At 43.2% G+C, this 13,212-nt stretch overlaps 2 protein-coding genes across 3 annotated transcripts in view; both read left to right on the plus strand.

Annotated features, from left to right (window-relative positions):
* Positions 1–13,212, plus strand: part of LOC139218319 (uncharacterized) — an 86,388-nt gene that overhangs the window by 54,438 nt on the left and 18,738 nt on the right. Inside the window, exons 2-12 of the mRNA XM_070849883.1 lie at positions 8,755–8,770; positions 9,287–9,415; positions 9,554–9,639; positions 9,766–9,880; positions 10,057–10,172; positions 10,262–10,347; positions 10,430–10,573; positions 10,675–10,791; positions 11,419–11,547; positions 11,686–11,756; positions 12,809–12,943. Of these exons, the coding sequence (XP_070705984.1) occupies positions 9,293–9,415; positions 9,554–9,639; positions 9,766–9,880; positions 10,057–10,172; positions 10,262–10,347; positions 10,430–10,573; positions 10,675–10,791; positions 11,419–11,547; positions 11,686–11,756; positions 12,809–12,943 (1,122 nt within the window). The 5' untranslated portion in view covers positions 8,755–8,770; positions 9,287–9,292. The remainder of the gene's footprint in view (positions 1–8,754; positions 8,771–9,286; positions 9,416–9,553; positions 9,640–9,765; positions 9,881–10,056; positions 10,173–10,261; positions 10,348–10,429; positions 10,574–10,674; positions 10,792–11,418; positions 11,548–11,685; positions 11,757–12,808; positions 12,944–13,212) is intronic.
* On the plus strand, positions 649–8,378 carry fdft1 (farnesyl-diphosphate farnesyltransferase 1). Of its 2 annotated transcripts, XM_070848811.1 has the most exons (8): positions 649–822; positions 3,953–4,050; positions 5,140–5,323; positions 5,533–5,661; positions 6,028–6,219; positions 6,572–6,748; positions 6,896–7,048; positions 7,133–8,378. In XM_070848811.1, exons 1-8 carry the CDS (start codon positions 724–726, stop codon positions 7,358–7,360), a joined length of 1,260 nt encoding a protein of 419 aa, XP_070704912.1. In that variant the 5' UTR covers positions 649–723; the 3' UTR covers positions 7,361–8,378. The 2 variants fall into 2 exon arrangements, with proteins under 2 accessions (XP_070704912.1, XP_070704911.1); XM_070848810.1 differs by lacking the exon at positions 649–822 and having other exon boundaries at positions 3,584–4,050.

Raw genomic sequence — 13,212 nt, forward strand, 5'->3', positions numbered from 1 at the left:
TTACTTAGCTATATATGTTCTTTTACTTTTGCTGCTGTGACACTTCCAATCCCTGTGGGACTGTTTAGGTGTATCTTTTAGTAAAAACTGACTGAGAATAAACAATAATAACCACAATTTGTATAGCTTTAAATAATAATAATAATAATAATAATACACATTCCTCCAGTCAGACAACAAAACATAATAATCTTACACCAGACGAGTAAAATAAAGTTAGACAACACAAAGACAAGTTTTTGTGTACCTAATGATGGTCCAAATATTATAAACAGATAAAAAAAGTTTAGACAGATAAATTAATTTCTACATATGTATGACAAGTATGTTACACACTGTCTAATTCTGTCTAGTGATCACACCCAACAGGTGTCAGGTCCATGATGACTTAGTGAACAGGTATCATGAAAGTATAAAGAGAGGGCAGGTATGGCCTCTCTGTGGGATAACCAGCGGACCAATCAGACCAATCAGTCCGCTGAGGCGGGCCATCACACCAGACGCTCTGCTCACTCATTGGACGCTGTGCGCTGTGCCCATGACTCACCAGCCAATCAGAGGCGTCAGTCGATCTGGCGACGCTTGTGAGTGAGAGCCGTGTTGTCTTCATGGTGGTGGTGCTGCTGCTGCTGCTGCATCTGAGCGACGCATCGCCTTGATGGGGAGCATCTCACCAGATTTATACATCAGTTTGTCAGAGTAACAGCTGAACAGTGAAGCAACATGGACATCCTGAAGTCACTGGGCCATCCGGAGGAGATCTTCAACCTGTTCAAGTTCAAAATGGGAGGCTGCAGCGCCGTCATGCCAAAGTTGGATTATGTGAGTGAAGCATCTTTAGGCTATACACTGATAATCGTGTTGTCGTGTGAATATGCAGACAGCAGTCACGTGCGGGTTAGATGCACGGTGGTATTTGCATATCGAGACGAGCAGCACACTATGTTCCTGTTTTCACAGTATCAGAACAGACCGGCTGCGGTGCGGCAACAAGGAAAGTGACATAGGCCTATTAACAAGTAGGTCTGCACATGCTTAGTGCACACAGGGTGCATCACTGTGGATTGACCTAAATGGTGGTCGGACAGAATCAGCTGGACTAATTAGATTTGAGCGCTCTCTCCTGTGTTGGCTCGGATAAAGGCAGGCAGATATGACCATTGACTCTGGATTTACGTTACATAATGAGCTTGGAGGGTTCAGCAGCGGGTAGTGCGCATGTTTGAGGGCTTATCCCGCTGTTTTAACACCAATGTGACCCAGAGAGAGAGAGAGAGAGTGAGAGACTGCGTGGACTGCAGGATGGTTGGACCAGTATTAGGCCTTTATTTTGGTCGACAGCATCATTACATGGACCAGGCTCAAAGATAACTCGAGCATATCCATACACTTTGATTCTTTCAGGTGATTCTAGTCATTAATGTTTTTCAGCAGTAATATGTGTTTAAGCCAAATCAGGCAAATTTGCAGAGGTGCATGAACTTAATAACTTAGCAGCTGTTAAACAGGTGTGACACCTTTTGTCTTTGACCACCCTGTGACCTGAACAGGACCATGGGTTAATGCAAAGTAGGCTGGTCCCAGACCTCTGACCACCGCTCAAACACTGCTTCTTTCAGAGATTTAAGGAGATAAACAATGAAGTAAAGCAAAAGTACTCATTGCATTTCAGTGTGACTGACAGTGTCATGTAAAAGTTTTCTGCCATGGCACCATAATTCCCCCTGGACAAAGTGCAATAGTGCCTATCTACTTGTATTTTACTTCAGATTTTTTATTTAACGGTGAGTAACTGTTCTCATTTTTTACTGGTTTCACGGACAAAAAAATAATAGATAAGTCGTAAAAGTAAGTGAGACAGTTAAGTCAGTCAAATTTATTGTTTGTCCATTGAGCTACTGGATACCTCAATTTCCCATAAGGGGATGATTAAATGATTTATCTATCCATCTATAAGAATTTTGACCAATTAACACTATAATTTAACAGATGAATACATTAATGTTGCTTATAGAGAGCTTGTACAAAGAATATAGATAATATAAAGCAGCAAAAGTGTCTTTAAAATCTGTTTTCAAACAAAGTATTCAGTATTCAGGGTGGAGAACTCCATCTAAACCTGCCTCTGGCACAGAGAAATGGTGGCTGCTGTGTGGAGAGCAGCACAGATCCACGTCGTGGCCTCCACCTCATGTGTTCATGTAACTCATATATTAATAAACACTTTACTTTTGATGCTTTATATTGTTTGTATACTTTCTACAAGCTCTCAACAGGCAACATTGATGTTTTTAACTCTTCCACTTTTCTGAAACTACAAGTGGTGACCCCATAATATTTACATAGAAGCACATTTAAGTTTTTAATTGTCAGTTTATTAACGTGACAGAATCAGACAGGTCTCCAGAGGGCTAACGTGCAGTGATCAGGCTAAATAATCCTGTTTATTCATCCAGCTAACTTGGCTCTTGAAAAGCAGTTTGACCACTGTGCTCTTATTTTGAAATAAAGGCATAGAGTTGAAGCCATGATCATCATACATATGATTGGCTGAGTGCAGATCATGTGACTGCAGTCATATGAGGTTAGTGTTTTTGGTGCCCTCCCAGCATGCACCGAGGAAGTAGGACACAAGTCTCAGGTTATGTGTGGAACTGGTTTCATTGTGTTCTTCATTGTGCTCCATTATTGTGAGATAGACTACCAGTGATGCTGGTGCAGAGACTTTTAGGTGAAAAATACAAGCCTGCTGTTAAAATGAAACCTTAATAAAGTCTAAAATGAGACTTAATGCATAAACTAATTTACAGCAAAGTAACTTATGCAGCTAATATTTTAAAGTTTTAATGTTGAAATGATAAATTCCCATTTTAATTCCACACCCACTGGTCAAAATCTTTGTGTTGAGTTGATTTCTTCATTTAGATTTTACATTATATTTATATTATTTATCGTTATTTTGTATCTCTCTCTCTCTGTATATATTTTACTGAGTGGATGAAACTCATAATAAAAATTTCATTGCGACAATTACACGTACAGATTATACAATAACCTGCATGTTCTCAACTTAAGCCTTTACTAACCTTCACCAACACTCCTTCATTATAAATATATAAGAAAGCAAACCATTTGTGTATGAAAATTATTATAACGTATGTGATTCACCCTAAAACACTTTGGTCACGACCCAGCTAAAGGTCAACAGGGATGCACTTCTGCATGTTTGGGTTAAATGCAATGCAATTTGCACTTCTTTTTTTTTTTTTAATCTGCGTGTGTGCTGACCACCAAGAGGCAGCACTAGTTAATCACCTACGCAGACACTAAGGTCTGTAACGTTTAATGCCCTGGTGTCGCCCCCTGCTCCGACACTGTGATGAAGGCTGCTGCATGTTGTGTTTACTTAAGTCTCAGCTCGTCTCTACCAGCCATGTTTCCTCTCTAGTGGCAGATTAGGAAACGCGGAGAGCTGCAGCTGGTGTTGTTTTGGGTGGAGGTGGGAGGAGTGATCACGACAGCAGATCTACAAGTGGTGTGTGCGGACCCTGCAGACCTACTCGGTGGGGGGGGAGGGGGACTGTTTTCAGATCAGCGGATCTGAAACGCGTAACGTTTTTCACCTCGCGTGTCCTCTGCGTGGACTGCGGGTCTCCAGCTTCTCCTTAATCCGCGTGGCGTCGACATGGGCCCGGTCGGTGTGTAGCTGCAGGGTCCCTCCTGCTGACGGGTTGTTCGCATGGCCGGAGCCTGCTGCAAGTGTCCCGTCTCTCTGTCCGTGTTCAAGCGCTCTCTCTCGGTGGCTCCGCGGGGCGGCGGCTCCCCTCAGCGGTCCCTCCTCCTGGGCTGGAGGCTGGGGGAGCGGGGCCTGCAGGAGGCCGCCCGACCCTCCAGCGCCCTCAGACCCGCAGGCTTCTACCGACACACCACCTTTTTCTGTCTCTCCTGCCAGGAGTCCATGAGCGAGAGTCTGCGGACGTGCTACCTGTACCTGAACCAGACCAGCCGCAGCTTCGCAGCTGTGATTCAGGCGCTGGACGGGGAGCTGAGGTGAGTCCAGGCAGGCTGCAGGTGAGGAGGGGTGTGTCCGCCTGCATGTTCTCTCTCCTGAAGGGCAGAATGAGAGGCGCTGGCTGGGGCACTTCCCCTTTTCCGCACCAGTATGTTTCTTGTGTGCAAAATAAAGGACGCATCCAAAAATATTTACAGTAGTAAACTGCCATCAGCTGCTTATAGCTCCTTTAACTGGATCCAGTGTGTTCTTTGGTGTTGCATTTATCTTATTAGTCCAGAAAAAAAGTAAACAATTTAGCTGTCGGCCTGTTGAATCCTGAGGAGTCTGACAGCAGAGCAGACACAGCTCATATCCACACCTTCAGAGAGAAATGCCCAGTGTTGGCCTTTTATTCTAGACATTTTCACCATCACAATGCATCAGTTCAGCCTCAGGAAGGCGCTGCACTACAGCTGATGGCTGTATCAAACCTTTTTAGGAATTTAAGGAGTTTTTGAGTCATTTCTTACCACATTTCAGATGCATCTCAGCAGTGTATTAGTTTACTTTATACTGGAGTACAAATATTTGTATCAGGTGATGACTAATGTGTCTGGGTTGCAACTAACTCATTATTGATGTATCTATTTATAATTTTTTTCGATCATTTGTTTGATCATTTAATCTATAGATTATGTAAGAGTAGTGCTAAATGATGGCAACAGTTGGCAGTTGCCATGCAGAAAGAGATTTAATGTGTGTCAGTGTAACAGTAAATTTAAACCAACAGTGTTAAATGAGTTAAGGTGACCTGTGTTGACCAGCAGGACTCCAGAAGTAAACTGCTAATATTACAGACAGGGAAGTGTGCTGCTGCTGGGAGTCTAATTTAAGATCAGTGTTTAGGTCAGAGCCGTCAGTAGACAGATGGTAGCAGTTTGTAAATACAACACCTTTAGAGTGTGTGTGGGTGTGTGTGCTCACTATATACCGCCAGTCAAAGGGGATCCTCCACATTTAGACTACCCTGACCTTTGACGACCTGCTTGTCGCCGTGTGAGGACAACTGTTCTGTGAGCGTGTAAAAGCACCGCCAAAAGAACAACTGTGTTTCTCACGTCCTCCCTCCTGTCTCTATGATCCAGACATGCGGTTTGTATTTTCTACCTGGTGTTGCGAGCGCTGGACACAGTGGAGGACGACATGAGCATCCCCGTGGACAAGAAGGTTCCCATGCTGAACGATTTCCACACCTACCTGTACCAGGATGAGTGGTGCTTCACGGAGAGCCAGGAGAAAGACCGACAGGTTCTGGCGGACTTCCCCACGGTCAGTAGCAGTGGACACTGGTACATAAGAGGGCAGTAGGCAGGTACATCAGGCTCTCCAGGCTCAAATTACTGATGTAATCTTTTCTAAATGACAGATTTACAGACAAAACGTACTCAGTAAAGTACCACGTTAATTACGGAGTTTTGTTTGTGATAGAAAAGTCTAACATGAAACCTTTGTCACTCATTCACACTTCATGTGTGCAGATATCGCTGGAATTCAGGAACCTCGCTCAGGAATACAAAGACGTCATCTCCGATATCTGCCACCGTATGGGAGTGGGAATGGCTGAATTCCTGGAAAAGAAAGTGGGATCCATGAAGGAGTGGGACCTAGTACGTGTTAGCCCTGTGTTATCATTATGTCAGGATAACAGCAGAAATATGAGACGTATTTGGAGTATAGCAGGCACAAGAAATAAATAACTTAAATCTGTAACAACACAAACAGATACCTGGCACTGCTTTTGGTACCATATACTTAGATATGAGTCTTAATAGTTAATTATCAGGCTTTCTTGTTGTACCACTCAATACGTTAAATTTATTATAATCCAAACTAATACAGTAAACCCTGCCTGTATTCATGTTTAATTATTCAAAATACTGGATATTATAATAACTGATTGTGTTTAGTCATGACATGTCATGCTGGGGCTATAAAGGTGACCCCGTGTGTCCTAATTTCACCCCCCTGTGCAGTATTGTCACTATGTGGCAGGACTGGTCGGCATCGGCCTGTCCAGGCTGTTCTCTGCGTCCCAGCTGGAGGACCCCGAGGTGGGGCGGGACACCGAGCTGGCCAACTCCATGGGCCTGTTCCTGCAGAAGACTAACATCATCCGAGACTATCTAGAGGACACGCAAGAGGGACGTGCCTTCTGGCCACAAGAGGTAACACCGCGATAGGAGCGTGTTTGTTTTATCTCAGTGTCTGACCTGAGACCTGCAGTATGAAGAATTCAATACTTTTAGTTTTTTTTTTTTACACATTTCCAGTCTGCGTTGTGAAATTAATGATACAAAAGGTTGCAGTGGAAAGTGAGCCAATTTTAAACTCAATATTTACTCTTATTTTACACACAGACTTAATGCAGCATGAAAAGTTGTGCCACACATTCAGTCTGAGGGAGATTGTGTCTCTAAAGAAACTGTCCTCGTTTGCTTTTTGAGTGATTTGAGCAGAGGGATTTAAAAAAAAAAATGTTGTACCATATGTGATGTGTTAATGTCTCGCATCCTGCAGGCTTGGAGTCAGTTTGCAGGCCAGCTGGAGGACTTTGCTCAGCCTGAGAAGCTGGAGTCGGCTCTCTCCTGTCTCAACCTGCTAGTCACTGACGCTCTGCGACACGTCCCCGATGTTATTGCCTACCTATCTCGTCTGCGCAACCAGAGCGTCTTCAATTTCTGTGCCATTCCACAGGTTCATTACTTTCCACATTCCGACTGTACAGTGACGCAGATTTTGGTTTAATTTTCAGAAAGGACTGACAGATGCAACTTTTGTGAAAACGGGCCTCACTTTGATTTCATTTCTTTGACTTGACTGTGTTAATCCTCTCTCGGCCAGGTGATGGCGATAGCTACACTGTCCACATGCTACAACAACCCCATGGTGTTCCAGGGGGTGGTGAAGATCAGAAAGGGGCAGGCGGTCACGCTCATGATGGAGGCCACCAACATGACAGCCGTGCAGACCATCATAGCCCAGTATAGCCAGGAGGTGGGTGTGCTTCTGTGTTTGCTCTCTCATTTCCACCATGTTGGCGCACTTATACACAAACAATCTTTCTCTCCCTCTCAGCAGATTTTGCAGAAGGTCTCCGTCACCGACCCGTCACGGGACAAGACCCTGCACACCCTGGCTCTAATCCGGGAGAAGTCCGCCCTGTCACAGTCCAGCCTCCCATCCAGGACCCACCACCTGTCGCCCATGTACCTGTCTGCTGCCATGCTGCTCGCCGCTCTCAGCTGGCAGTACCTCAGCACCACTGCAGCACAGGCACAGGGCGCCGGCGACATGCAGGGACAGTGAACCCATTCACCCCCACCGTTCCCGGGGCACACAGACTCAGAAAACCTCTTTGCCCACTCTGGATGTCTGGTTTTCTTACTAGAAGAATCTCAAACACTTCCTCCCACTTTGCCCTCTCCATCACGGCTGTTGGCGGACCACGGACATATTTAGGCTGTGGAGGAGTGCGAGAGCAGCCTGGTCTAATTAGGTTGTTTGGTAGTTTCTGCTAGTCCATCCTGCATCTGGATACATTATTTACACACGGTGTTGTGTGGATATAATCACCAGCATAAATGACACATTGAAACAAATCAGGGTGTTTTGTTGTTTAATGTTTATGTTGCTTGTGTTCTTCTTTTGTTTTGCTTAAAACATTTGAAAATCTAATATATTTGAATATAAAAAGGATAAAAATGAATAGTGTCATTTCATCAAGTGTGCTGAAACGGCGAAATGCACTATAGATTACAAAGACACTGCCTGTTTTAGGATTTCCAGGAACTCACTCACTAAACTTCATTAAGTTTTTGTTCAATTGTGTCAAATCTTAGTCTTCATGTTTTTCATGTCAGAACAAAGTTAGTAGTTATGTCTTTAAAGGAGAAACACTCAAATAAAATAAATGTACGTACAGTGCACTTTATTATAGTATATGTGCTGTATGTTAGCGTAGATGTCAGCTTCTACTCACAGTGGAGCTTCATGTCAACACCTTTATGTCTGTATTTGCTCTGTTTCAAATCGTCCTTTTGAAATAGGAAAAAAAGAGGGAAAAAAATAGCACTATTTCAAAGGTAGTTTTGACATGGACTGTTGAAATGTTTAATGGAGAACAAATGTAATTTCTGATACATTTGATATTTGAAAGAAATGCATATTGAGACTGCTAGCTGAAGTGTCCTTAACACAGCTTTGGTGAGTAGAAAGGCTAGCACAGAGTAACCTTGTACAGAACCAAAGGAGAGCTACAAACATTGCTATGTAATGTGACATTTTGATTTGTACATATTTGAACAAATAAAGAGGTGAATCTAAACAGCCTGGATGGTGATTGTGCATTTTACAGCATTTTTATCACAGTGTCGTTAAACTTGATTTCAGACTGTAGTTTTGTGTCTGTATATGTGTGTAAATCACTGTTATGAGGCAAAATAATGAAAAGGAAAGATTTTCGTAAAAGGTAATGATGATAAATTACATATATTCTCTAGGGTTTTCAGGTTGTAAATTTTAAGATCACCTGTGAACCTTTGGTAAGACGTCTTGCCAGTCACATGAGATCGGCTTTGGCAATATATTCATTTAGCAGACATGTGATTCCATAACTTAGGGACTGTAAAAAGGCCAATAAGAAGTAAAAGGACTGAAGGAGACTCCAGTTTTGTTCAGTAACAGGAAAGAAACGTCGACGTCTGCTGCACAGGTACAGGTGAGGTGTGAATCGTTTTTCTTTTATTATGTTATTATGACTTAAATTTAGGCTGTTTCTTTAATGACACTTGCTGTGTTTACTTCCCTTAATGCAGGTTAATATACTTCAAATTAAGCTCAAATCCTTGCTTCTTATTTCTGATAGTTTTCTAAATAATTGACTGCTAATAATCCACTGCCTGGGAAAACACGGCTTTAATAAGAATCCATTTCCATCCTTTTAAATTGGTTTTTAACCAACCGGCTGCCACAAATAACATATAAGATCTATCTTTCATTCTCTAGTTACTTTGAATTTGTGATGCATCTTTGTCAAAATCCAATTACTCGAACTGTAAAACAAAAGTATTTGTAACGTAACAGTGATTCCTTTACAACTATGTTTTGTTAATGCAGATGTTATCCATTATATCCGTAATTCCAGCACTTTTAGAAGAAACAAGAATGATAACAGCAAAGATATTGAAGAAAATCCTGACCTGAATAATGCTGTCACCACCTCCTCATCTGTTTGGCAGGATGCATCCTCTGGCCCTCCTCTGTGTGCTGGTGACAGTCTCTGTCACCGGGGCTCGGCCTCAAGTCCCTCCGCTCTCCTCAGAGATGGTCGACCTGATTAACAAGGCTAACACCACTTGGACGGTGAGTCCATCTTAATGTATATTTGTTAAGGTTTTCACTGAACTTTTGCTAAATAGCTCTGCAGCACAAACCTGCTGTCCCCTATTGAATGTTGGATTTCCATAATCTCTGATTTTAGCTCCACTGTTTTTGCTCCAGGCCGGGCAGAACTTCCATAACTTTGACATCAGCAATGTGAAGCGACTGTGTGGGACGATACTGAATGGACCCAAGCTGCCACAGGTGTAAGTTTAAACAGCACGATACACACCAGACATGAGGGTGTGTGCAGTGTCTCACATGCCCAAACAGGTGACAGTCAGCAGGTTCATCTTATCAGCTGTGCTCAGTGATCTTCCTCTCTTGTTCAGGGTTCATAACACCGAAGGCATAAAGCTTCCAGACAGCTTTGATCCGCGCCAGCAATGGCCCAACTGTCCCACAATCCAACAGATCAGAGACCAGGGATCCTGTGGGTCCTGCTGGGTAAGATGGACCAATGCAGATACAGGGGGTGGCAGTCAAATCAGCACTCTTTCCATGATCAGGGAGAGCTGTAGTGGTGGTTAAGATCTTCAGTTGAGGAGAACCAAAGGATAAATCACGTGCACTTCAGAACCAGCTACTATATTCTCTAACCAGTGTGATTTGATTCCCTGCAGGCTTTCGGGGCAGCAGAGGCAATATCTGACAGGTTGTGTATCCACAGCGGAGGTAAGATCTCTCTGGAGATCTCTGCTGAGGATCTACTGTCCTGCTGCGATGATTGTGGCATGGGGTGAGTAATTTTGTAAGAAATGAGCGCGTTTCAGGCCTTTTAAGGGCACAATGAACAACGCTTGTACTTTATTTATCCTGTGAATGCAGCTGCTTTGGCGGTTTTCCCTCTGCTGCCTGGGAGTTCTGGGCAAAGAAAGGACTTGTGACAGGAGGCCTGTACGGCTCCAAAGTCGGTAAGCGTGAACTGAAAAGATTCTGTACAGCATTAAAAGAAAGGATGCAAGTCTGAACTGAAACTGAGGGTGTTTTTGACAGGCTGCCGACCCTACAGCATCGCCCCCTGTGAGCATCATGTAAATGGGACTCGTCCTCCCTGTCAGGGTGAAGGGGACACTCCTAAGTGTGAGCAGCAGTGCATTGATGGATACTCGCCATCCTACCAGAAGGACAAACACTTTGGTACAGACCTCTCAAATGATTTACCCGTACAGTAACTTTTCTATGACGCCTCATCTTGTTTCTGTCTTTGATGTTACTGCTCTGGTTGTCTCCCTCTGCAGGTAGACGCACGTACAACGTCCCGTCCAAACAGGAGCAGATCATGACGGAGCTGTACAAGAACGGGCCGGTGGAGGCGGCTTTCTCTGTATATGCAGATTTTCTGCAGTACAAGACAGGTTGGTTTCACTTTGATCTCTGAAACTGTACATTAAGCCCATTAAACACAACATTCAGCTCTCAACATACACTTTATGCATTTGTTCTGACGCTTTTCTTTAGTTCTTAAGTAACTTTTACCTTTAACCTTTGAAACACTCAGTTTCAGAGTCAAAGTAAACTTAAAACCTGTTTTGAATAACATTGATAGTTTACACTGTTTTGTATTTGGTCAAAGACACATTATGGTCATTTAATCTTTATTTGCTTATTTATTTTCCAAATCTCCTACAACAGTGGTTCCCAACCTTTTTGTCTTGTGACCCTCTCATATTATTTCATTCAAAGGATTTTTACACACATCTGATGAGATAAACTACTATTCATTGTTTCACAAGAAAAAAACAATTAGCAAAAGGTGAGAAAAAGTAAACACAAATGTGTGTAACTGGATCCTGACCCCCCAGGCTGGGACTCTCTGTCTTACAAGATATAAATGTGGTGATTTTCAGCCGCCTATTCTCAAATCTTTTCGTTGGAGTTACCTGAACACACCACCACTCATCATTTATCCTTCAGTAGTAAATGTGTTCAAATGTTCTGCCCTGTAAACCCTGAGTTCTTGCACTCTATGCTCCTCACTGTAGGTGTGTATCAGCATGTGACAGGGGAGATGCTGGGCGGTCACGCCATCAAGATCCTCGGCTGGGGAGAGGAGAGCGGGACGCCCTACTGGCTTGCTGCAAACTCTTGGAACAGTGACTGGGGAGATAAAGGTACGACCAAACCAGGGTTTAGGACCGGAGAGCGTCGTGTTTCTGTGTCACATATTATTCCAAGTGCTGAACAAACCGGTGTCACATCGTCTGGCAAGGTGACGAGCGAAATCATGTGTCTGTGTCTTCTCATTTCAGGTTTCTTCAAGATCAAGCGTGGAAATGACGAGTGTGGCATTGAGTCAGAGGTGGTGACGGGAATCCCACTCAACTAGAGCGAATACTTCCTGTATAATCGTCAAATAAAGTCAATCAATTTAGATTAAAATAAAGAGCTTATATTTGAGTACTGTATTTCTGCTCACTTTGCTATTCTTCTAAATAAAACATTATGATCTCCAGCAGTTTTCCCCAATGTGCTGTACAGTATTTTTACAACTTCACAAGTCAATTTAAGGGTCTGTAATAAAAGAAAAGATAACAGTTAACCACATAGATATGAGACTGTATGTGAAAGCTTCTGTTCAGATGTTTTACATGTCATGTGGAGAAGTTCTTGTTTGGTGTTATGGCCTGTCTGTTTTAACATGGCAGGTGTGGACAGACTTTGCATCTGTACATATAAAGGAAAGAGCTCTCATTCTGCTTCTGGGAACCACAGCGGAGACTGTATTTACCATTGAAAATATTGTTAGATGTAAATTAAATTGCTCTGATAAATGAATATATGTAAGACAAGTAAGGGATTTTGTGATGATTTAGAAGAAAGCAGGAGGAGTGTGCGCATCCATTTAGTCATATAAAACAAGGAAAGGAGGAAGAGGACTCAGTGTTTTCAGTGCAGACGCTGTTACCGTCTACATGGGAGCGTGGTGATGAGGGCTACTCTGGATGACGTATTTCCGGTTTGCAGCCACCATGCATGAACTAGAAAAGAAGAATTAGTGCGCATGCGTGCTAGTTTCCGTCCATATTTGTAGTCATTCAGTGAAAGCCTCCAACTTCCGGACGTCCTTGCTTAGCATGGGGCGGACTTTGAGGCTGGAGGCTGCGCTTTAACGCTCAGTCTTTGGCCAACCAGGAAGAAAACACCTGAGTAAAAGCCTGCAGGTGGATACCGGCTCTCTACCGTCCCCGACAGAGCCGATGGGACGTCTCGGAGTGAATCATCTGTATCGTGAGCTGGTGGTGATGAAGGTGGTTGTCGGGCTTTAACTCACTAAGGTTACTCGTCTGTCTGTCAGTGGTCTGTCCCGTTGTGTCGGTGAACGAGTCATTTAGACGCCGTCAGCTGGTCCTCCGGGTCAGCTCTCTGCAGTAGTTAGCAGTAGCACTTCATGGCCATGTTTGTGTCCTACCTGGAGCTCCGGGGAACATATTGGGAGTGTGTCACCAGACCTTACTCCGTGTTCATCTGCTCCGTCACGGCCGCCCTGTACTATCTGTGGGGCCGCCAGTGTCAGGTCAGTCACCGCGGTCACGGCGAGAGGCAACGCTCACTGCACACTATCTCTAAATATACAATTAAAAAAAAGATTAATTAATATAAAGCTAAGTTAATATTATTTTCTTCCCTTGTATGATTTTAGTGTCTTTAATTAACAATTTATTTTTCTCTATTTCTCTCAATTTTGTTGGATTTTTTCTTTTGAATTTTCACTTTAATTTAATTTGTACTTAATTTTATTGTATTATATTATATTTTGCCTGTATTGTAAATTTACT

The sequence above is a fragment of the Pempheris klunzingeri genome, chromosome 18 (genome assembly GCF_042242105.1).
Source record: "Pempheris klunzingeri isolate RE-2024b chromosome 18, fPemKlu1.hap1, whole genome shotgun sequence".
NCBI lineage: Eukaryota > Metazoa > Chordata > Actinopteri > Acropomatiformes > Pempheridae > Pempheris > Pempheris klunzingeri.